General features: G+C 27.5%; 4 protein-coding genes across 5 annotated transcripts in view; 2 read left to right on the plus strand and 2 right to left on the minus strand.

Moving 5' to 3' along the window:
• The window catches only part of LOC132940102 (uncharacterized), a 44,282-nt gene extending 38,783 nt beyond the window's left edge, over window positions 1-5,499 (minus strand). The window contains 6 exon segments of the mRNA XM_061007522.1: window positions 578-674; window positions 1,609-1,758; window positions 1,820-2,008; window positions 2,207-2,406; window positions 3,354-3,463; window positions 4,968-5,499. Coding sequence (XP_060863505.1) covers window positions 578-674; window positions 1,609-1,758; window positions 1,820-2,008; window positions 2,207-2,406; window positions 3,354-3,463; window positions 4,968-5,116 — 895 coding nt within the window. The 5' untranslated portion in view covers window positions 5,117-5,499.
• Window positions 5,500-5,642: 143 nt separating this feature from the next.
• On the plus strand, window positions 5,643-9,224 carry LOC132940106 (protein pelota). Its single transcript, XM_061007526.1, has 10 exons — window positions 5,643-5,977; window positions 6,038-6,088; window positions 6,185-6,277; window positions 6,700-6,850; window positions 7,578-7,691; window positions 7,768-7,908; window positions 7,974-8,196; window positions 8,492-8,684; window positions 8,743-8,849; window positions 8,907-9,224. Exons 2-10 carry the CDS (start codon window positions 6,048-6,050, stop codon window positions 9,023-9,025), a joined length of 1,182 nt encoding a protein of 393 aa, XP_060863509.1. The 5' UTR covers window positions 5,643-5,977; window positions 6,038-6,047; the 3' UTR covers window positions 9,026-9,224.
• A 1,652-nt stretch (window positions 9,225-10,876) lies between these two features.
• Window positions 10,877-13,670, minus strand: LOC132940103 (pescadillo homolog). The gene is made up of 9 exons (XM_061007523.1): window positions 13,534-13,670; window positions 13,239-13,472; window positions 12,811-13,182; window positions 12,609-12,747; window positions 12,413-12,552; window positions 12,093-12,355; window positions 11,593-11,780; window positions 11,381-11,532; window positions 10,877-11,314 (listed from the first exon to the last, which is right to left on the minus strand). The coding sequence occupies exons 1-9, from the start codon at window positions 13,552-13,554 to the stop codon at window positions 11,045-11,047; spliced, it is 1,779 nt and encodes a 592-aa protein (XP_060863506.1). The 5' UTR covers window positions 13,555-13,670; the 3' UTR covers window positions 10,877-11,044.
• Window positions 13,671-13,844: 174 nt separating this feature from the next.
• LOC132941820 (26S proteasome non-ATPase regulatory subunit 9) lies at window positions 13,845-17,211 on the plus strand. Of its 2 annotated transcripts, XM_061010009.1 has the most exons (4): window positions 13,845-14,127; window positions 14,218-14,296; window positions 14,864-14,963; window positions 16,731-17,211. In XM_061010009.1, the coding sequence occupies exons 2-4, from the start codon at window positions 14,234-14,236 to the stop codon at window positions 16,862-16,864; spliced, it is 297 nt and encodes a 98-aa protein (XP_060865992.1). In that variant the 5' UTR covers window positions 13,845-14,127; window positions 14,218-14,233; the 3' UTR covers window positions 16,865-17,211. The 2 variants fall into 2 exon arrangements, with proteins under 2 accessions (XP_060865992.1, XP_060865991.1); XM_061010008.1 differs by having other exon boundaries at window positions 13,850-14,296.
• Window positions 17,212-22,273: the final 5,062 nt, after the last annotated feature.

Raw genomic sequence — 22,273 nt, forward strand, 5'->3', positions numbered from 1 at the left:
AAAATTTATATTTTATGTGAAAAAAAATAGAAATCTAAAATTAAAATTAAAACATGAATTGTTATAATATCTAATTACAGATTTAAAGAAAGAGAACATTTTTAAGAATATGTTTGTTGTTTGAAACAAAGATAAACCATTAACATACAATGTAGAAGTTGCTTTATACATGTAAATAAAATAATTTAAGGGGGACGGAGTGGCCGAGCGGTCTAAGGCATCGGTTGCGACGCAGATGATGCCGGGTTGATTCCTTGGCCACGGGCAGCATTTTTCTTCGAGCAAGTCACAGTGTCCGGAGAAAAAGTGCCGCCATACCCCACCCAGGCATGGCAGATACCTACAGGTGCCCAATCAAAAACTCTGCCAAACCCAACACACACGTGTTCTCCCTACCGACATTAAAAACGTACACAACCTATATATCTAATGGCCATAGATGCCAGAGTTTAAGATAAGAAAAAAAAAAATTTAAACACAACTACTCATTGTTATAACTCATTGATACGTATAAAGTATAGTAACATTATATAGATTATGTACAGATATTATATTAATTTAAAAATATGTGATTTACCTATAGCTCTAGATACCGCCAACTGACCATCTACTCGCCAAATACCTTGACATTTCGATATTATTCCTCCTTCATTCTCTATTCTTTGGGTTTCATCCTAAAATAAAAGTAATAAGACACAAGAAATTTGTTTTTATTCATGAACATGTTTATTATAGAAATAAACAATAATATAATGTTTTATAAATTAAACACTACATGGGAAGATGAGGTAAGATAATGAATTCAGTATTTCTCACATTTTATTACCGATAGCAGTACGTCCCAGCGCATAAGAGCCCCCAGTGATTGAAAATGTTACTCTAAGGAAGGCATGTCAAACATCCAGACCTCGGCTCATTTTGTAATAGCCCACAGGTAACAATATTAATGGGCAATTAATTGTAAAAAGAAATATGAAATTTTCATTACTAGTCACAACTATGTTAGTGACCTGTATACATTGTGTTACTTTTCTGTTTTACTTCTGATAAACTTTAATTGAATAAGTATTGTATAATATTGTAAGCATTGAATAAAATTAAAAAATTCCATAAAATGTTTTTTTTTCAATACATTTGTGTAAACTATTCATTATATTTGTTAGTTAATACTTTGAATTTGACATGCCTGCTCCAAGGTATACTCTCAATCGAGTCATTATTTTTATCATGTATATAATAATGTATAATATAATATTATATATATATCAGTTAAATGAGCTATATATAATCAAGTTTAATTTGTAACACATTCTCTGAGCTTGTTGCTTGTTAGTAATTGTAACTACTTAGATTATCAATAGTGTGCTTTTTGACTATATAGCCAACCTACTTAATTAATTAATATGCTTTAAATTCTTCAGGCATTGCTGGAATAGTTTAATTTTACTTTATTGTGACACTGTCACCTGTCAATATACAAGAATTTTTGTTGGCATTTTGAAATAAAAAGAATGAATAATTCAAAAAAAAATACTTTAAATTCTATAACAGACCAAAATTTTCAGAAATGTACCTAAAAAAAATGTATTATGATTAATAACAACATACATATCTTTCGGGAACGTGTTTGTTTACTAAACATAATGGAGTTCCATTTTTCCACAATGTAGCCATTGAATCACCAACCCATGCAACATAAAGTTTCTTCTCTTGTTGCCTATATAATGCACATACAGCAGTTGTACCACTTACTAAATTCTGAAAAAAATGTATAGTTAATAAATATCTTAAATGTGTTCTAGGACAAAATGAAATTTACATATTTTTCTGTTTTTTGAGTAAAGCCTTTGTCTGTAGTAAAGAATGCTTCATACAGTGCGTATTCTGGGTTAGTTGGATACTGAATTGACTGTACTAAAAATTGATGTAAATACATTGAACTATAAACAGCAGCATCTAAACCATTATGTCCGTCATAAACTGCATAAAAAGAAGCTTCACCAAAATCCTAACACACAATTTTAATATTTTTAAAATAGTCTTGAAGAAAACATATCAAAAATGAATATATTTATAATAGATATGCATATATTTTAAACATTTTGTTGATACAAACATTTATATGGGTTTGTTATTTGTAAATGTTTTTTTTATGATATTTACTAATTAGTGTTTACTGCATATAATGTAGTATCATAATACATACCTTAACATCAAACAATGTATGAAAATAAGGAACAACTGTTATATAATCTTCCATTTGTCTTCTGATATTTTTTAACACAAATGATGACCACCAGACAGGAGTTAATATGGGTTGATGATATGGAATAACAGTAGCATGATTTAAACAAACATTATTTAATTCTCCAATAACTCTCTGCATTAACCATAATGCCTGATAATCTAATGTAAACATTAAAAAAAAATGTTATGGTTAAATACCAGATATTAAAACCTGTAAGTATATATTTTTTTTTTATTGACTTCCAGTACTTCCTCAGAAATTATAATTATATACAACTAAACAAAAATTAAATTACTATATAATAAAGTCAGCAATCAAAATAAATGTGACTATAATTATATTGCATTATGTAATTATTATAAAAGATAGATGGAAGGTTGAAAGGAATGTTAAAGATACTTTAGGGAATCGAACCAAATTAAACTTTTGGCAGACTGAGAATGGCAATCAAATAGGATGTGCAAAAGATGACATTTAATTCTCATTGAAATGTAGTGTCACAAGTGTAGGTAAAATGTTTGGAATCATAAAGACTAAGTTTATAACTACACAGGTAATAACGACCAATAAGTCGCCTATTGAATTAAAAGGCAATTATTATTAATTTAATACTTATAAATTAATAGATTAAGAAAAAAAAAAGCGGGTAAGTGGATGTTGCTCTGCTGTACAGTAGGTTACAAGTAGGTCAATGTATAATAGATTGTATTAAACTTGAATTCAATGATATAATATCATTGTATAAGTCAAACAATTCTGAGTAGAGACGGTTTGTCAGTCTGGATATTTTATAATGTTATTATTTATTATGGCCTGTAAGTTGAATTAATATTATAATATTATTATTTTTTATTCGTTTCTATGGTGATAAACAAAGCGTTAGAAATTAGAATGCTGTTTTTTTGTAATTTTTTCCTTTGGCATTAAATAACTATTGAGAAAATTGAAAAATGACCTCTCTAAAGTACCATCTTGATCCAATTTGCTAAAAGATAAGATACAATATGTTGAAATAAAAGCACTACTTCTGGTAGAAATTATGTATACAGGATAAAAATAAAAATAAAAATAAAAACCATTGTAAAATCAATAATATAATACAAACCTTCTTTTTCAGGTCGGTATCCAAATAGTTTTGGTTCAGCTGCCCACTGGACTCTAAGATTGTTTATAATTTTTTGAGTCAAAAATACAATGAGGTCACTTGGACATTTTCTGTAAAAATAAATGTATAGTCATAAAATGTTCATAATATAAAGGAAACAGGGAATATAAATTTGTTCACTGTTGACTATAAATATATGCCTGTTAACAAGAAATTAAAAACAAACTATAGAAATTGTCTATTAGGAAAAATCATTATTAACACGTTGACTGTGTATGTCTTTTTGCCGTTTTTACCTAGTGCGTATGATAAAAGTAAAAAAAAACAACAGTCTTCTGAAAATAACATAAAAAACTGCTCCTATATGGTCATACGTCCAAACGACATAATATTAAAATACATATTTTAAAACATTTGATTTGTCCGCACTAAATAATAATAAAATAACATTCAGCCCGCGTAGAGAATAATAAACCATATACTTAATATATGTATTGGGCTCTAAATGGTGTCAAATGCGTTGCTGATAAATCATCATGATGCCAATTTGTGTCAGCACGCAGTGGCAGTCAACGTGTATGTCACTGACCACTGTAATTAAAATTTGATTAAAATCATAAAGAAGTAAATTTTTCTTTTATTTATATAATATAATATTTAGTACTTGCAATCTATTTTGTAGAGAATAATAAGTAAATATGAAAGGGGTAAAACATATACAGGTGAAACTATCTATTTCAAATAATTATTTAGTGGGAAAATGTTACACTTATATTACTTTAGCCATTTAGAAAATTGTAATACCGATGCGTGTTAGGCATCTTGGAGAATTTCTTGGAATGGTAAAAGACAGTTATTTTTTTAATAAGAGTGCTAGAGTGGTGGGGTAGTGTAGGACGTATAGGTATTGTGAAATATTTTATAGGAAAATGTAACTTTGTTGTGAACTGGAAATCTGGAATTATTTGTAGATTAAATATATAAAGTGCAAGATTAGAAATGTTGAAAGGGGCATCTGTTAAGTTTCTAAAGATAATATTTAGTTAGATTTGAGTTTTATTTAAGTCAGACTTTTTAGCACATTCTTAGAGCTGAAGACCGTTGGTCCACCTGGGTCCTAAAATGGTTTTAAAAGTAACTTAAACTAAATAGATGCTATTTTTTATATTTTATATAATAGTATCTACACAAAGATTAATTTAATTATTTATCTACATGCTAATTCATCATATTTTGGCCTAAGGGTGATACAATTTAGAAACATAAAGGACTCAAAAACATTGGCAGCATTTTTTTCTTCCTTAAATCTATACAAATTATGAATTTGAAATTAAGATGGGCTCACATGCCTACGGGCTATATGTTTAGCTCTATCGCCCACTATCCAAACCCTAACCTGAGCATCTACTCAGTATACATCATCTAGTTATACCATAAAGGCATAAAGTTATTGATAAAATTAGTTCCATATTTGATATTGATGAATTTTGGATCATACTATTGGTATAATTATAAATGATATAATTTTCTGTTTAGAACCTAACCAAGAGCAAAAATATTCACATGTTTAATTATCCACTAAATCAGTTTTTGCCTGCATATAAAACATCTTACCTGTCCTTCAAATACTGATGACACCAGTCGGCTGCTGCTCCAGCTAAATCACATAGATCCAAGTCAAATCTAGGTAACTTAACGGGTAACTGTTCACTAGTCACTGTCTCTGGAAATTTGTCAAAAAATGTTTGCCAACGCTCATCCATGATGAAACTTATTGGGATTAAACACTAGTAAAACATCGCTCGAATTCAAAATATCAATTTATAAAAACGAATGGAAGAAAAGTTAGTACGTTACTTTAACTCTCATTCCTATTTCTCATAACATTAACACTATAATTATAATACAGTCATAGAAAAGAGATTAACAGTAGTTTTCTTTTGCAAATTTGCGGTAAAAATTAAAGACTGAAAAACAAGCGCCTAATATAAAAAACAAACAGTGTATCCAAAACAATTGTTGATTCTAAGACGATATTTTAAAATTTTCAAATGTACAGCGTAAATAGAATACAAATTTACGGTAAAAATTGTATTTGAAACATATTTCAACATTTATAATATGACTGTGTTGTACAATATTTTTAACGGCATTTACATTTTAATTTGTCTAACTTTTTTTTTTGCTTTTAACATTTTTAAATATTTTTTATGATCAACGCGTTCACTTGTCGGTTGTTTCTTAATTCTTATCTGTTATCATATTCCGCGCGTCATAGGCATAATAAGCATTCTCAAATCTCAAAGCCTTTCATTTTCGTATAGGAATTATGTAGATTTGTGTAATTGATATTTGGTATTTTGGTGTCATAATTTGATATCATAGATTATTGAACATTGAACAATGTCCACGACTCCACATTCACTGTGCACCGTCAATCAAATAAAGCAATGTATCAAATATCAATATTATTAAAATAATTAGTCTCAAACTTTTTATACTGATGTGTATTAATATTATATTTTACTTGTTATCTAACTTGTTATGAAACGTTTTCGTGATTTCGAGTCAACAATGAAACTAATTAAAAAGTCAAATACCTAAACCTTTTGAAGAATTTAAACGTAAGCAGACACGGTAATTTTAATTGTATTGATAATCTTGTAATGACTGACGATTTTTAGCAATAACAACATGAAGCTCATTCATAAAGACATAGAAAAGGATGGCAAAGGGTTTGTATTTAATTACATTAATACATTTGCGGATGATATTGTAAAATTGTTATCATAAATTTGATAGTTAAATATTCTGTTTCTAAAATATGTTAGGGTCATTGTGCTCATACCCGAAGAAGCTGAAGATATGTGGCAGGCCTACAATATTATAAGAAAAGGAGATCAAATTCGTGCATCAACTATAAGGTATTGATTTGCTATCATTAGTTTGTTACTAAAAGTTATTACAAATGCTTTATTCAATTTTTTTTAATTCTGTCATTAAAATAAGTTTTATTTGATGGCTAAATTTATGGTAAATTACAATTTTAAATACATAATGTAGGTAGTCTAAATTTAGCTATGTGATTAGAAATAATCTTCACAACATGGATAATTTCTTATGATTTTAAATCTTTGCTAATGATCTAAATTTGTTTTAGGCAGAGTTTAAGTCCCAGAAAAAGTGTCTTGTTGATCTTTACATAAGATTATAAAATATATTTTAGTTATAAAATGGTAATCTATCTTGCTTAACTACTGTAAATATTAAATACCTGTGCCCTACATTTAAAATTTAATACAATTGGTATGCAATAGATATGTTTATATGTACTATAATTTTACAGAAAAGTACAAAATGAATCAGCTACTGGATCGTCCACTAGCCATCGAGTACGAACAACATTAACTATTAGTGTAGAGTCGGTAGATTTTGACACTCAAGCTTGTCTACTGCGGTTAAAAGGGAGAAATATTGAAGAAAATGAGTATGTCAAAGTAAGTGATTAATTTTAGATTCTGAGTAGCAATAATTGTATTGGTTGTACAATGTACTGTTATTTTTTTTTGTGACATCACCTTTAGAAGCAGTTTAAATTTTTCATTCTTCAACTTTTGATGGTGGTTACTGATGACAAATTGGATTTAGTTGGTACCTCGGGGGATTGGCTTATATGTATTACAATTTGTAATATTAAAATATAGGAATTTTTGTGATCTACCCCACAATTTAGAATGTAATATGTATATAATCTATAGATGGGTACTATGTTATTTTACTATTTTAATCACTGGGTGGGTTTACCATTACAGTGAGATTTATCTCAATTGCCTTTTATATCATGTGTTAACAGTACGAACAGTTTAATATTTCACTCATGATACTATTATACTAACCATTTTATATAGTTTTTAAAATATAATATTTGGTAGAAATATTGGCATATTGTATGAATTCCATAATATATGCAATTTATTTACGGCATAAGTTTGATTAACTTAATGTATTACTAATATCAATAGATAAAAATATCTTTAGAAATGTAGGCTTGTAGACTGTCTCTACTCGTTTTTATATACAATGATTTATCATTGAATTCAAATTACACATAACCATTACAGTAGCCTATTAAATGACGAGTTACATTTAACATCTACTCTATATAACAGTGTGGCTTCCCTGGTGTTTTTAAACATGTATCTATACTATAATTGTATTTTTTAGATGGGTGCCTATCATACCATTGATTTGGAATTAAACAGAAAATTTACTCTAATGAAAGAAGAATGGGACTCTATTGATTTAGGAAGAATTGAAATGGCCACCGATCCAGCACAGGTTTTATTAATTAAATAATATACGATTATTATTATTTCTGTGTTCAAACAATTGTAAACTGTCAAAATTATTTTAGACAGCAGATGTAGCGGCAGTCATAATGCAAGAAGGTTTAGCACATGTATGCTTAATTTCTGGTAGTCGGACAATAGTACGTGCCAAAATTGACCAAAATATACCACGAAAGCGAAAAGGAGATGTAAAGCAACATGAAAAAGTATTTAAATAAACATATCTACTAGAACACTTGATTAATTATCAAAAAAAAAAAAAAAAATGTAGGGAATTTTAAGATTTTTCGACTTGGTGATGCAGGCAATATTGCGTCATATCAGATTTGATATTGTTAAGTGCACAATAATTGCAAGTCCTGGTTTTGTGAGAGATCAATTTTTTGAATATGTGATGCAAGAAGCTGTAAAAACAGATAACAAGACAATTTTAGAAAATAAATCTAAATTTATAACTGCCCATGCATCAAGTGGGTTCAAACATTCTTTGAAAGGTAAATTATTGGTGTTTTGTAATTAATAGTTTGTTTTTTTCATTTTGAGATATGAAAATAATATAATTTTATTATTTCCATGTATTATGTATAGTTATATCACTTTTCAGATTTTTATGCAGTTTAAGTCTAACTTCTTTTTCTTCATATTATAACTTTTAATTATATATATTATAAATTGTATGTAATTTTACAATAATTTTAAAATGTCTGTAAATGTCTTTAATTATTGAAATTAATTTTTTCTGTATTTAAAAATTGATCAATGACAACTAGTATTTTTACTTTTTCTTAGAAGTTCTATCAAATCCATCCATAGCTGCCAAACTTGAAGATACAAAAGCATTAGGTGAATTAAAAGTATTGGATAACTTTTATAAAACATTGCAATCTGAATCAACTAGAGCTTTTTATGGTATCAATCATGTGGAAAAAGCTAATGAAGTATTAGGAATCGAAACATTACTTATCACCGATAGTTTATTTAGGTCAGTGCACTACATTTTATCCTACTATTATTGCTTAAATAAATGTTTCATTATTTAGGAGTCAGAATATTGCTGAGCGTAAACGTTATGTTAAACTAGTAGATAGTGTCAAAGAATCTGGGGGTGATGTCAAAATATTTTCAAGCATGCATGTTACTGGAGAACGTAAGTCAATATTATGTTCTATCATTTTCACATTTAAGAATATTTTCATTTATCTAGAATTATCTCAAATTACTGGTGTTGCTGCCATACTACGATTTCCCATGCCCGAGTTAGAAGACGATGAAGAAGAAGAAGATGGTGACTCGGATGAATATACACCACTACCACCAAGTTGATTAAATGTTTATTTTCATAAATACTAAATATTATAATTTTTTTGAATTATTATTATTTAAGTTATTGCTAGTTTTTTAAATACTATTGATTTGATACGTTTATTTCAAATTCTTAATAATTGTTTGTATGTATGTGAACGAAATATAAATATAAAATATCATATATTTTTGAAAATTATAACATGTTAACGTGTAAAAACACTTGTAAATTTATAAATTATTTAATTTTATGTTTCTCAAAATATTTATATAACGTATAAAACTTGAAACTGAAGAAAATAGTTGTAATATTATTACCAGATATAAAAAAAGGTTGGCAAGTGGGTGCCACTCTGCTGTATAGTAGGTTACAAGTGGGTCACTGTAAAATATAGTGTTAGTTTGACTTCAATGCTATAATATCATTGTATAAGAAAAACGATCAGTCAGCCTAAGATATTACTATAAATAAATTTGATGATATTATTATGAATAAAGTGATAATATATTATTACAATATATTAGGAGCCTTGTATACATTTTCAAGATTTTTTACCCAAAAAATAAAATTTTATTGACATTCATTGAAATAGTAACTAAAATAAATGGAATTTGGAAACTGAAAATGTCCGTAAGCAGTTCAAAACAAATCAATATTTTTTGAAAATTTTATTGTGTATAGAAAATGCAAATATAAACACCAGTAAAAATTGCATTGATCTACGGTCATTTGTTTTAGTTACACTAAAAACCAAAATCGATTTTGTGTAAAAATTTCTGTTTTATCTTAATTTTTTTTGTTTTTCTCATCGCTTTAGAAAATTACTGGGAATTCTAAATTTTGATCTCCCAATACATCAACAATATTCACTTTCCTATCGAACAAGATATTGAAGTTGAAATCGAAGAATTATTTCGACTACTTATTGTGTATCATGTACAAACACAAAAAAAAAACACATTGTAAAACCAATATATTCATTGACTCTGCATTCAAAAGTTAAAACAAGAAACTATTTTAAATATCATTTTTTATTATTAAATTCTAGCCTCATATATCAACAATGTAATAATATTTTTAATACAAAATAGCTAAAATTTATACGGAGTTTTTAAGTTCAAAATGTTCAAATAGCTTAAAATAATATGCATTTACACGTCAAAATAACTATGAAATATTTACCAACTACCTTATATGCTCTTAAAACTAGTTTAAATGTTTATAAAAAATAAGCTCTTAATGTAATAACATTTTAAATTTTCAGTATTAAAATATAAAGTTACACTTCACTTGTAACACAAGTGTGTTTATAAACTATTAATAATAAAAAAAAATTTAAATATTGATTGGAACAAAAGTTGTATCATTTGTCAGGTCTTTCAGTCACACCGTAAATATTTATATCAGTATAAGTATTTATTATTCCATCAAGCATTTCAAATATTAGGTATATTATACATTAATAATAATAATTAATAGTTCTTATTCACCTTTAACCAATAACAATGTACTATGGTAGAATGATATGAAGATTTATTGTGTTATTGGCTTTAAAAAAAATGTCTTTAAGTAACTAAATATAATTAGCTACCAGAAGGTAGAAACTACCCTTGAAGTAGAATATCTTAGCATTTGCTCTACAATACAATATGTAAACAAACACAAAAAAAAAACATATTATAAAACTAATATATTTATCAGAAATGTATCAATCGAAAGATGAAAAGTTAATTTATTTAAGTAATTGTGTATTATTTTAAATTGGAGGGTTCATAGATATTAGATAATTGTTTCATACAAACATATATGTTAATAATAACATTATATGTTAGGTACTATAAATTGTAAATATTTTTGGCCGTTAAATCAAATGCTGTAAGAACATGTTTATTAATTTAAATACAATAACATCTATGGATTGAATAATTAAAAATACTTATTATTATAAATTTGGATAAATAAAAAAGACTAATCTTTTAACTATTAAAAGATTTATTTTTTATAAATTTAAAAATATTTATAATAATCAATCATAGAATTTACATCAATGTAGCAGCTTGTGCTCTTCTTGCTCTAATTTCTGCACGTTTATTTTCAACACTTGTTCTTTCGTGAATACGTCGTTTGTATTTCAGTAATTTAATTTCTTTTTCTCTCTTCATTCTACCAGACTTCATACTTTTATATAAGTTTCTGTATTTCTTTTGAATCATTTTTTCTTTAAGGAGTTTCAATTGATTATGTTCACGTCTAAGTTTTCCTTTATTAATCACTTCTGGCATACCTAACTCAACCTTCATTTTTTTACGCTAAATAATCAAAAACAAAAATTAAAATATAAGTATATAAAAGAATAATATAGAAGAAGTATTTACTTTAATTTCAGCTAATCGTTCTTCAGTCATTTCACCATCAAATTCATCTAGATCCTCATCATCAGCATCCATGGTTTCGTCCTCAGATTCTTTTTTATCATCTTCAATGTCTTCAATATCATTATCGGAAATTTCGTCCAACAATTCTTGGTCTATATAAAAATCAAAAATTAGTTAGCAAATATTTATTTTTACAAAGAAAAACATGTTACCTTTATTAACTATTACGGACGGGTCAGTTAAGGCTTTTTCTTCAGGTGGAACATAACGTTGTGTACGATATTCAACGGTAAATGGTGACAAATGAGGAGGTAATGGTGTGCCAATAAAATATTTCTCAACTGGAAAAAGTTCACGTGCGTTTACACAATCAAACACCCACTGAGGCTGAATATAGTATCTGTAAAATAATTAGGTAGGTTATTATTAATGTTGTAAAATAGATAAATACTAATTAGGTAACTATCACTATTAAAAATATATAATAATAACCAATGTTGATAATATTATTATTTAATATTGTATATATTATAGGAACAACAAAAGTTAGCTCATTTAATGTTATTACTAACAGACGAATACTACTATAATATAAAAATTAAAAACCGTATATTTACAAAACCTAGGACCAGAGGGTAGTGTTTACTTTTTTTAGTAACCACCTAATTTTGAACTAAGACCATAAATTACAGTCAAAATAAATTCTAATTACCTTGAAATATACTGTTTCTCAAGTTCAGGCCTGTCCACTATTTGATGAGTAATAGTTTCATCAGTTTCTGGAAATGTTGCACCTTCGGGAAATGTGGTTTCATCCCAAGACACTTGAGCTCCAAAACATCTGAGTGCAAATACTAAAGGCTCTCTGGGAACTTCTCTGTTTAAGAATACTTTAAGTCCTTCAAACAGTTTCTTTAATTTTCTTACTTTCTCATATTCTTTACGTGCTTCTTCAGCTTTTGATTCATCACCATCCTAAAAGAATTAAAAGTTAATTTCATATTCAATCATACATTTTAATTCATGTTATACCACTGCAAAAGTATCTAAATCTAACTCTGCGTCTGCCGGATCTTCAACATCTTCTGCAGTTTTCTGTAACGGTAAATTTAATGCAGCTACACGATCGCTTGTTTCATTTTCTTCTAAAATTTCTTCTTCAAGTCTCTCGGCTAAAAAATAATTATATTTTAATAACATTAAATATGCAAGAAGTTCAAATAATCACCATTGTATGAACCAAGTCGTGGAGGGTAGTATAGGTTTAAATTGTGGTAAAGACGGTAGTTCACAAAACCTAATGCAGTTGAATAAAAATCTGCAAATGTGGCCATAGTATAAAAATCAACCTCTTGCTTTTTTTGTGGCTAAAAGAAAGATCATCGTTATTAGCACATAAATTGTAGTTGAACAATTATGAAAAATCTTACTTCATGTGGATAATTGTGAGGGATAACCCAAGTAATAGCTTGGCCTTTTATTTCAACTTGAAAATAAATTCCCTTAATAGATATGAATACCTTGCGTAAAGCACGTGCTGCAATGCATACATGCATAAACTCAACAGTAAGGCGACGGCATAATGCAATTAAGTTTGGAGGAATACTCTTCAACTTTGGAAAAGTGGAAAACAAACAGCAAAGGGTTAAAGCGTCGTCCATATCACGTAATGCATCAATGAACGTTGGATATCGTTCTTTTACTACATGATCAATGGCTACACGTGGGATGGTATTCGCATATCGTTTTATCAAATCTTTTTGATGCATTCCTTTGGCACGACGTAATCGATTCAAGTGAACCTACAAATGAAATTATTAAAAACATGTAGAATATATATTTCATAGACCGAACTTACTTGAAGATCGCGTAATTTCCATATCATAGGTTCGTGCAGAAGAAACAGTATATCTTTTTTCAGATACAAAATATGAATACCACTCTTTCCTCTCTGAGCTCGACGACGGTGAGCAGGTTCTCTTGGATAAATCCCTTTGATTATACATAGTGTACGAAAATCTTTCAACGATAGCTGGAGTTTATTTAAAGCTGCTCGCCTTGTGACATATCTAGCTCCCTCGCCGGATTGAAACTGTGCAAAATATAAATGAATAGTAATACATTTCGACGTAATTATAAGTACTTTTACATACCTTTTTCTTCTGCATAGGCATTTTAGCATGAAACAAAAATAAATAATAATAACAGAAATACTAGAAACGTAGAAAACACATCAAAAAACGTGTTGCGTTGTTTACAACGTAATTTAAAAAATTAAAGTGGCATAACCTCAAATGTCTCAAATTGATTACCACCAAGATTTAAGATAGTATTAACACAAGATAGTATTCTGTGGTATCAATCTGTTCTAGAACCATGTTCTTTGGTTCTATATTGTTCTATGGTATAGGCAACCAATTATACATATTCTTATCAATGACTAGGCCAATTGGCAATAAATTGCTAACTTCAAACTCGTAAAATTTGATAGTAACTAATTTTCCAATGGGTTATTAATTTATAATTTATATTGTTAATCTAACAAAATAGTTAGGTATTACTTTATGCTTATTATATTAGTTTACTATTTTGCAATTTTCTCTCAAAATAAAATTATACAATTCGATTTTACCGATTACTGAGCACTGGGCGAAAATATCTTGGATATTATCACAAATCACAATACTCTAGTCTGTGCCAAGTACTATATCTATAGTACCTATTTGTCTGTGACTAAATGCTTCATGGTTAGATCATTTTGATATTTGGCATTTGCTATTATTTACTAATAATTGTTTAATCATGCCTTCTGCAACTGAAACCAAAAATATAACTAGAAGAGAAATTCTTGACATGATGAATGAAAAGGAAAAACTTGAACAACAATTGAAATCTCTTGGAGAAGTTTTGCTATCGGTAAATGGAAATTAAGTTCTTATTTAATTCCTAATTTAAACTAATTTGATTTAATATATTAATTTTAAAATAATGTTAAATATTAAACATACATATTCAAATTTTAAAATATTACATGTAATTTTAATGTTGGATTGCACGAACAATCACTAAATATTTAATGAATCAATAATGAGTTGATGGTCCCTCAAACATGACTTCTTGGCCTATTAAATTTGATTGAACCATTAAATTAAACAATTTTTTATGCAACCCGGGATCAGGCATAATGTCTAAAGACTTATTTTACATAACAATGTTTTTATGATCTGTACCGATGTAATAACCTTGTTCTCTGTATATCATATTATTTAAGTATTGATATGTGTAACATAGTAAACATATTTTTGTATTAACGTTGAGCTTTACCCGGTTTTTTTTTATTATTAATATGTAGGTAATTACTGAAAATAGTTCATTAAAACATTAACCTTATACCTAGTTATTAATTTTTTTTGCACTATATGTTACTTATTTAAACTAAAGTAAACAAACCAAGTACCATGTAATGATAGATTTCAATTTTAGCATAGAGTCGGCATGGATGAACCTTTGGTGGATGACCAAGACTTTCCCAGAAATGACATTGATGTATACCAAATAAGATTAATACGGAATCGTATTATTTGTAAGTATTGTATTCTTAAAATAAATCTACTTCAATCTTGGTAATATGAATATTTTATAACTTTACATCTAATATATAAAAAAGCTGCTCTGTTTAATGGAATGTATTAAATTTTAACTCAATGATATCATAATATCATTGTATACGAAACGATTCTGAGCGAGGACGGTTCATTGGTGTGGATATTTTATATTGTTATTATATTTCATTATAGCCTATTTGTTGATTTAATATTATAAATTACATCAAAGTAACTAAAATTGTTATTTTTATTTTAATTCGTTTTTATGGTGATAAACAAAGCGTTGGAAATTAAAATCCCATTTTTAGCGGTTTTTTGTTTTCATTATTGGTTGTCGGGCAATGAAATATACGGGATCATTTGGTACAGAGATAGGTTAGACCTCTGGGAGTCTGGGCAGAAGATATGTAATTTAAAAAGGTAGAAGACCAACCCTGGGATGAGGTGCTCAAATAGGGATTTTGAGATTTTCGATGGAAATTTTTGTTTATAAATGGTTGCCGTGGGTTTCAAAGCTATATTAATGATAATTAGGGCTCGGATTTATATGTATTAAAAAAACCAAAATATGTAAATATATATGTAATAATAAATCACTTTATATGTGATTAAAAAATGAAAATATGGAATACAAAAAAATTACAAAAAAATATAAAAAATTGCTTTATAAATGACATTATTAACTAATTTACTTATTTTACTATTATTATTCATTATTCATTTTGATTATCTTGGTCTTGAAAGCAATGAGATACCATATACATGCTCAAATTTTCAAAGTTAAATGATCTACGATTTGGTCGTAACACAGATTTGTACCGACTGAAGGAGCGCTCGACTTCCACCGAGGTAATGGGTGCACATTTCATATTTGCAATGTCCAAAGCAGTGAGTTCAGCCGGAAATATTACCCCATTAATTTCGCAATGTGTATCTCTAATTAATTTTAGGCAGTCTAAGCCAGGATTTTTATCGCTGTGCATTTTTTCTTTTACTGCAACTCCCAAGGGTTCTTGTACTTGTTCTATGCATTTTTCAGCTTCTTCTATAAGTCCTTATATCGACCGTAGATTACGGTCGATTAGTCTAATAATTGGTATTATTTTGTTTACGTACTTTTTGAAACATAGGAAATCGTATATATCGTATAAAACTATTAATAAATCGTAAATTGTCGAAATATGTAGGGAAAAATGGAATTATTGAGAAATATGTAAAAATATGTACTTATGACAAAATATGTAAAAATATGTAAAATAAAATATAGTTCATTACAATGGAAATCCCTTGAAACGAATTTATCACTTACCTAAATTAATTGATCAAGTCACAGTAAAAATATGTATTTACATATAAATCCGAGCCCTAATGATAATGATTGGTTACCATTGGTTTAAAATTGTTGTTATGGTAACCGTTATAATAAAAAAAATCATATTATTCATATAGAGTTGGCATTTTTAATGGGCAACGAAGTGCACGGGATCAGCTAGTAATTTATAAAAATCAAAACCCCTTCCTTTTTCTTTTATTTAGTAATGAGGGTGTTGCAAGTTTAAAAGGAGACATGTTTATTGTCTTGTGTACTTTAATATTAAAAAATTGCATTAAATAATTTTACTTTAGCAAGTATCTACTATTATTTTAGTGACATAGAAATTGGATGGAAATATAATCATTTTTTAATTCTAAAGAACTATTAGTTTTATAGTACTGAAATTTAATGCTTAACTTATTTGTTTTAGGTACACGTAATGATTTAAAAGCCATTATGGACCGTATTGAAAAAAGTTTAAATGCTTATTTTACACAAAGCAACCATAATGAACCCGAACAACACATACATAATGGGCATTGCAGTTTGAAACCAGATAATTAATAATTCAACAAATATATATTTTGAATATTATAATTATTTGTATATACCTTAAATATTATTTAAAAATTATAATTTTAAACTTTTACTTAAAATTAATATTTGATCAAATTAAATGTTTTTTGTTATTGCTAGTATCTACAAGTAACTTATGTAGATGTTATCAAATAGTACTCTAAAAGTTTGAAAAGAAACTTTATTTTGTGACAGCTAATATGACTATAGCCCCAAGGATTGTTTTAATAAACAAAAAAAGTATAAACAATGATAGGAAAATGTATTTAGTCTTACAATTGTTTAGAAATGTCTTATAAATTTTAGTAAATTTGGTAATTTTACATTTTACAGTATACACTTTACTGTGAGTAATTATTTTAATTTTCAACAAAGTACCTCCACTGGGATGTGGTCTCTTCACTCTGTTTCCTGTGTGTACTAAAAAATAAAAAATTATCAATTAGGTAATCTTCTTGTTCAACTTTTGTAAAAGTTTGCCTAATAAAAAAATTATGTTAAAAAAAAAAATTACCTACAACAAAATAACTAAAATTGTTATTCTACGTTCAAATATCTAATTTCTTATAAAGTCATGAGTATAACTATTAAATTAACAATAAGTAGTGATAACTAATCGGTCTTTTGTCAGTTTTCACGCTTCCCCTTCGGTGACAATTGACCTATGTTCGTGTACTAAAAACAGGGGTGGATAGCAGTGGCGTTACAAGCGAGTGACGTGGGGGTCAGATAGGCCTCCCTTTGGCTTTGGAGTGGATAATCTTGCATATTGTGTTTGATGTGAATTTTGAATAAATTCAAATTATATTCATTCTTCCTTATTGTAATATTTTACTACCTATTAGTAAAAAGTTTTGAGAGGGTGAGGGCTTTTCCAATTTTTCCCTCCCAGTTAGTTAGCTATGTCGTTTTCTTTTTTTGCCCCCACTTCAGATATCATATCTACGCCACTGGTGGATATGCCAGTCGGGAAATCAGAAATCTTGATATTAATTAAATGATTTCAAAAACAAAGTTATTTTTTTATAAGATATTTAGATATGCATAGAAATATTATTACAATTATGTTTGCAGATCATAGTATGACAGGCACCCATTCGGCCCATTATTATAAAAAAAATCGGCACCATATGTCTACACCTATTCTCTACAACTTTTAGGATTTAATTTTTTACATTTGCTACTCACGACTTACCATAATCATTAGGTTAGGTGATAAATGTTTTTAAAATTGTAATTCATTTGAGGGTATACCTAATTTGAGGGTGTTAATTGTTCGTTACTTATTTATATTGTGCTTTAAATCATAAATCATAGGTAAAATCTAGAGTATAAATGTGAATATGTGATATAGATCAACGGATTTTTTCACTTATGTACATAATAGTTTATAAGGAATAAATTAATTGCTTAATAAAGAGGTAATACTCATACTAGATCTATTCACAAATAATTATTAAACCTATCTTAATGATGATTGCTTGGAACATTGGCAACAGCCATATTTTTTTTTACACATTTTCATATTTTTCAAATCGTACAAAATTTAAACATTTTTTAACTTTTTTATTTTATATTCTTAACGTAGCGATAAAATTTTTACAATGATGTGTGTTTTTTTTCCAATTTTCTTTGTAGTAATAATGCTCCAAATTTTTACTTTAGTATCTTTGCTGATTGGAGAGTGAATCTCTACTAGTAGTGCTTTAAAGAGGTGAAAATTTATTTTTTTTTTGTGTAACTTAAAAATTAATAACTGTTGATACTTAATACTTAAAATTTTCACCAAATGGTAATATAAACATATTCCATATAGGATACAATATTCAAAATAAATAATTTTTTTTCAATCCTATATTAAATATTTACCTAAGTATTAGGTATTTAGATATAACAGTTTATTGTTTCATTCTCATCACGATGAACATTTTGGACAATTACTGTCAACACTGTCGTAATTTCAAATGTGTATGCTCAAACATAGAAATTCAAGCCTATTAAGCAAGCTTTCCACGACATGATTACTTTTTATGAAAATTTATTGAGGGGCTCCAGCCCTGGGCACATAATATGGCATGTGACAAGTGTGTTGCTAATATAGTTGAAATATCTGTCGATAAAGCTGTTGGATGTTAAATGTTAATATCCCGACCTGCAGCGGTGGTCAAATGATTTTGTCAAGGGGGGGGGGGGGGGTATGATTGATTTTCAACATGCACTATTTGATTATTAAAAATAAAATGTTCCTATGGTTATCAGATCTTAAACGTTGAAAAAAAGCTCATTGGGGGGAGGGATCTGTCCCTAAAAAATGTTACTGCTAATTTCAAAATTTGGAAGCCTTCAGTGGTGGATCCAGAGGGGTATTAGCCTCCCCCCAATTAAGACCTGGATCCGCCACTGGAAGCCCTATACCATCATTGCTAGGGTATATAATCGGTGTTATATCCTTATATCAGAATCCAGTGGAGCATTTTCAAACCATAAGAAAAGTATTTAAACAATGACCCACCCACTACCCTCTACTAAATAATATATGATTTAAATTTTAAAGCTGTAAGCAAATTTAGAATTTTTTTATAGGACCTCGTCAATAATTTAGTATGAAAGAAATACTAGAATAATTAATTAAAACAATAAAATTACACAAACTTTTAATTTAAAAAAAAAAAAAAAAGAAGAAATTTATAGGGTTGAGCAATTACACGTCGTTCACCACGCCACTGTAATAATCCACACAAGTACAGAACAGTTATTACTTATTTGTGTATGTGAGTCTGTGACAATGACATTTATTATAATTTAAAATTTTTCATTGCTATTTTGATTTTGACTTTTGAGCTATTTTTAATCGCTTATAATCGATAGGGACGGGTACAGTTTTCCCGATTTTGATAACAATTGATAACAGCGAACTTGATAAGAAAAAAAAAATAATGCTTATGCCAACCTACAAAAGTTAGAAAAAATCCCAATTCCCGCGGCGTTGACCAGCGAATAAATCAAAAATATAAAAATCTTTTTCATATGATTGAAAAAATGTATAGCGAGAAATTTTGCCTTCTATAAAATAAAACCCTGTTTAGTTAGCTTTTAATCGGTGAAGTTAGGTTTTTATCATTTATTGATCAATAATCATTAATCATAATATATAATATTCATATTTTAAATTTAAATTTTAATACTTTTAACTTTATACTTTATACCAATACTTTAACTTTAACCTCTATTCTATGCTTTATACTTCACACTTTCACAGTAGGTACATACTCACGATTACTAGTATTATTATTTAAATTTTTGGAGTTAAATGCAGCTTTAATATTAATGAAAGTATACTTACTGTGCTATAAGAAATAAATTTAATATATAATAATATGTTAAATGTGCCAAACAAACATAACTACATTTATTGAAAAGGTATGAATGTATGATGCCTATAATTATTCTCAGATTTAAATACTACTTTGGATATTATTGTAGTAAATTTTTAGTAGATATTCATAAAATAAATTTAATTTGATTATTTTTAACTTTACAATTCCACAATTCATATTGACGCAAGAAACTAAACTATTTATTTATATAATATTTAGAAACAAAAATAAAAATTCATATTTGTTGTTACTTATTAGTTATTACTTATATCGATATGTTTATAGTTTTTTAAATACTTTGTAAACATAATTATTTTTTGGGACAAGTATTTCAGTAGGTAATAGGTATATTCAATGATTATTACTAACAATTCTGTTTTTATTGAAGATAAACTAAACTTGTTATAGGTATTATGTAACTAAATGGCAGATCGCTACATGCAATAGGCAGTTTCTTCACAGTTTTATTAAATCTTCATTCTAATTATATTAATGTACATATTCTTACTGTATTAAATATATGATTAAACATATTAAGCCACTGAATCATTCAATTTTATTTCTGTTTCAGCCTGGATTGTAGTACAAAATCGACAGTATTATTTCAACAAGATATTTTTCTTTACATTATTAAAATGATTTAAATGGCAATGAATGTTTTTAATTTTGGTTTTTTTTTTTACTAAAAAAATAAAATAAGTACTTTAAATTTATTTTAATTCCTAACCTTTCAAATTATTCATAGTTTTTAGTTGTTTAAGGTTTAATTTTGTTGTGTGACAATTTCTTGTTTTTAAAATGTATTAACTGTATCAATCTATTCAGTATTTATAATTTATTGGTATATTTAGAAAAAATAAATTTAAGTGTAATGCAATTTGCAATAATTAAGTGTTATAACATAAAGAAAGATAAGTGTATAAAATATTTAACCCCATAATTTCGATACCTTTATTGGATTTAAACATGTACTCCAGACTATACTATTTAAACACACTTCCACGTTTGGTGACTATCAACAGACCAAACAGACTACTTTATTCACTCAAATAAATACACAATTAATAGAAGGTACTACATAGGGATTTTCTAGTACATAACAAAATGGGTATTCTTTTCTCCTTATAAAGATAATGCTGTATAACACATATACAATATAGTCCATATTAAGGGACAATGTATATAAGTACCTATATTTTATGAGCAAACATAAATTTACTGTCACTTTTTCAGTAATATTTGTGTTTGTAAGAAATATGGACAATGGCTGACCCCTGTTAATTCATTTTTTACTGTTAACTTCTTTTCAACACCATGATGAATAAATATATATTTATATAATTATGATATTTTGACAAATTACAATAATACTATGACATATTTATTATTTATCAAACTTAATATTATATTACTTTTTTATATTAAAAAATATTATTGACTTTTGTTACCCTTCAATGTTATACCTGTAACTAAATGCATGTCTGCATTCTCCTTTTGCATCATCCTTGATGTACCTGTTCTATGCATAGTTAGTTTATAGGCGTATGGTTTAAAGTATAGATAAATTTAAATTTGAAAGCAATGATGAATTAATAATTGTTAAAATGTAAGTTAAGGCCTAGAGGTCATTTTCCGAAATTCTCAATAGTTTTTCCAAAACTTGTTTGAAATTGATTTTAATTATTTACTATTTAGTTGCAACTCCAAAAATAATTGTGCTACCTAGAGCTTAACTCAGCGGTTCCCAAACTTTTCAAACTACCTCAAATTATTCAATCGAAGATTCAGTTTTTATAAATGCACTGTGCCTTAGTAGGTACTTTGAAACTTGAAAATTGAAATTACTTTTCTAATTGTTATCTAGTGACGTGTATTTTATTTTCCTTGTACTGTTACCTAGGGTGGTTTTAAAAATTAAGTACCTATTATGTTTTTTTCATTATTTTATATTACATCATATTTTGTTTATAAATATTTTTTAAAAACACGTTTACTGTTACCTAGGTGGTAACTAAAAACA

The sequence above is a fragment of the Metopolophium dirhodum genome, chromosome 3 (assembly GCF_019925205.1).
Source record: "Metopolophium dirhodum isolate CAU chromosome 3, ASM1992520v1, whole genome shotgun sequence".
NCBI lineage: Eukaryota > Metazoa > Arthropoda > Insecta > Hemiptera > Aphididae > Metopolophium > Metopolophium dirhodum.

What these genes read in the sequence shown, in the direction of transcription:
- LOC132940106 (XM_061007526.1), top strand. Translation starts at nt 6,048, where the DNA reads ATGAAGCTCATTCATAAAGACATAGAAAAGGATGGCAAAGG. An exon ending in ATAGAAAAGGATGGCAAAGG is followed by an intron (nt 6,089 to 6,184) that starts GTTTGTATTTAA and finishes AAAATATGTTAG; the next exon opens with GGTCATTGTGCTCATACCCG. An exon ending in AAGAAAATGAGTATGTCAAA is followed by an intron (nt 6,851 to 7,577) that starts GTAAGTGATTAA and finishes TGTATTTTTTAG; the next exon opens with ATGGGTGCCTATCATACCAT.
- LOC132941820 (XM_061010008.1), top strand. Translation starts at nt 14,183, where the DNA reads ATGCCTTCTGCAACTGAAACCAAAAATATAACTAGAAGAGAAATTCTT. An exon ending in TTGGAGAAGTTTTGCTATCG is followed by an intron (nt 14,297 to 14,863) that starts GTAAATGGAAAT and finishes TTTCAATTTTAG; the next exon opens with CATAGAGTCGGCATGGATGA. An exon ending in AATACGGAATCGTATTATTT is followed by an intron (nt 14,964 to 16,730) that starts GTAAGTATTGTA and finishes TATTTGTTTTAG; the next exon opens with GTACACGTAATGATTTAAAA.
- LOC132940103 (XM_061007523.1), bottom strand. Translation starts at nt 13,554, where the DNA reads ATGCCTATGCAGAAGAAAAAG. An exon ending in GAGAAACAGTATATTTCAAG is followed by an intron (nt 11,781 to 12,092) that starts GTAATTAGAATT and finishes ATTATTTTACAG; the next exon opens with ATACTATATTCAGCCTCAGT. An exon ending in AACGATTAGCTGAAATTAAA is followed by an intron (nt 11,315 to 11,380) that starts GTAAATACTTCT and finishes TTGATTATTTAG; the next exon opens with CGTAAAAAAATGAAGGTTGA.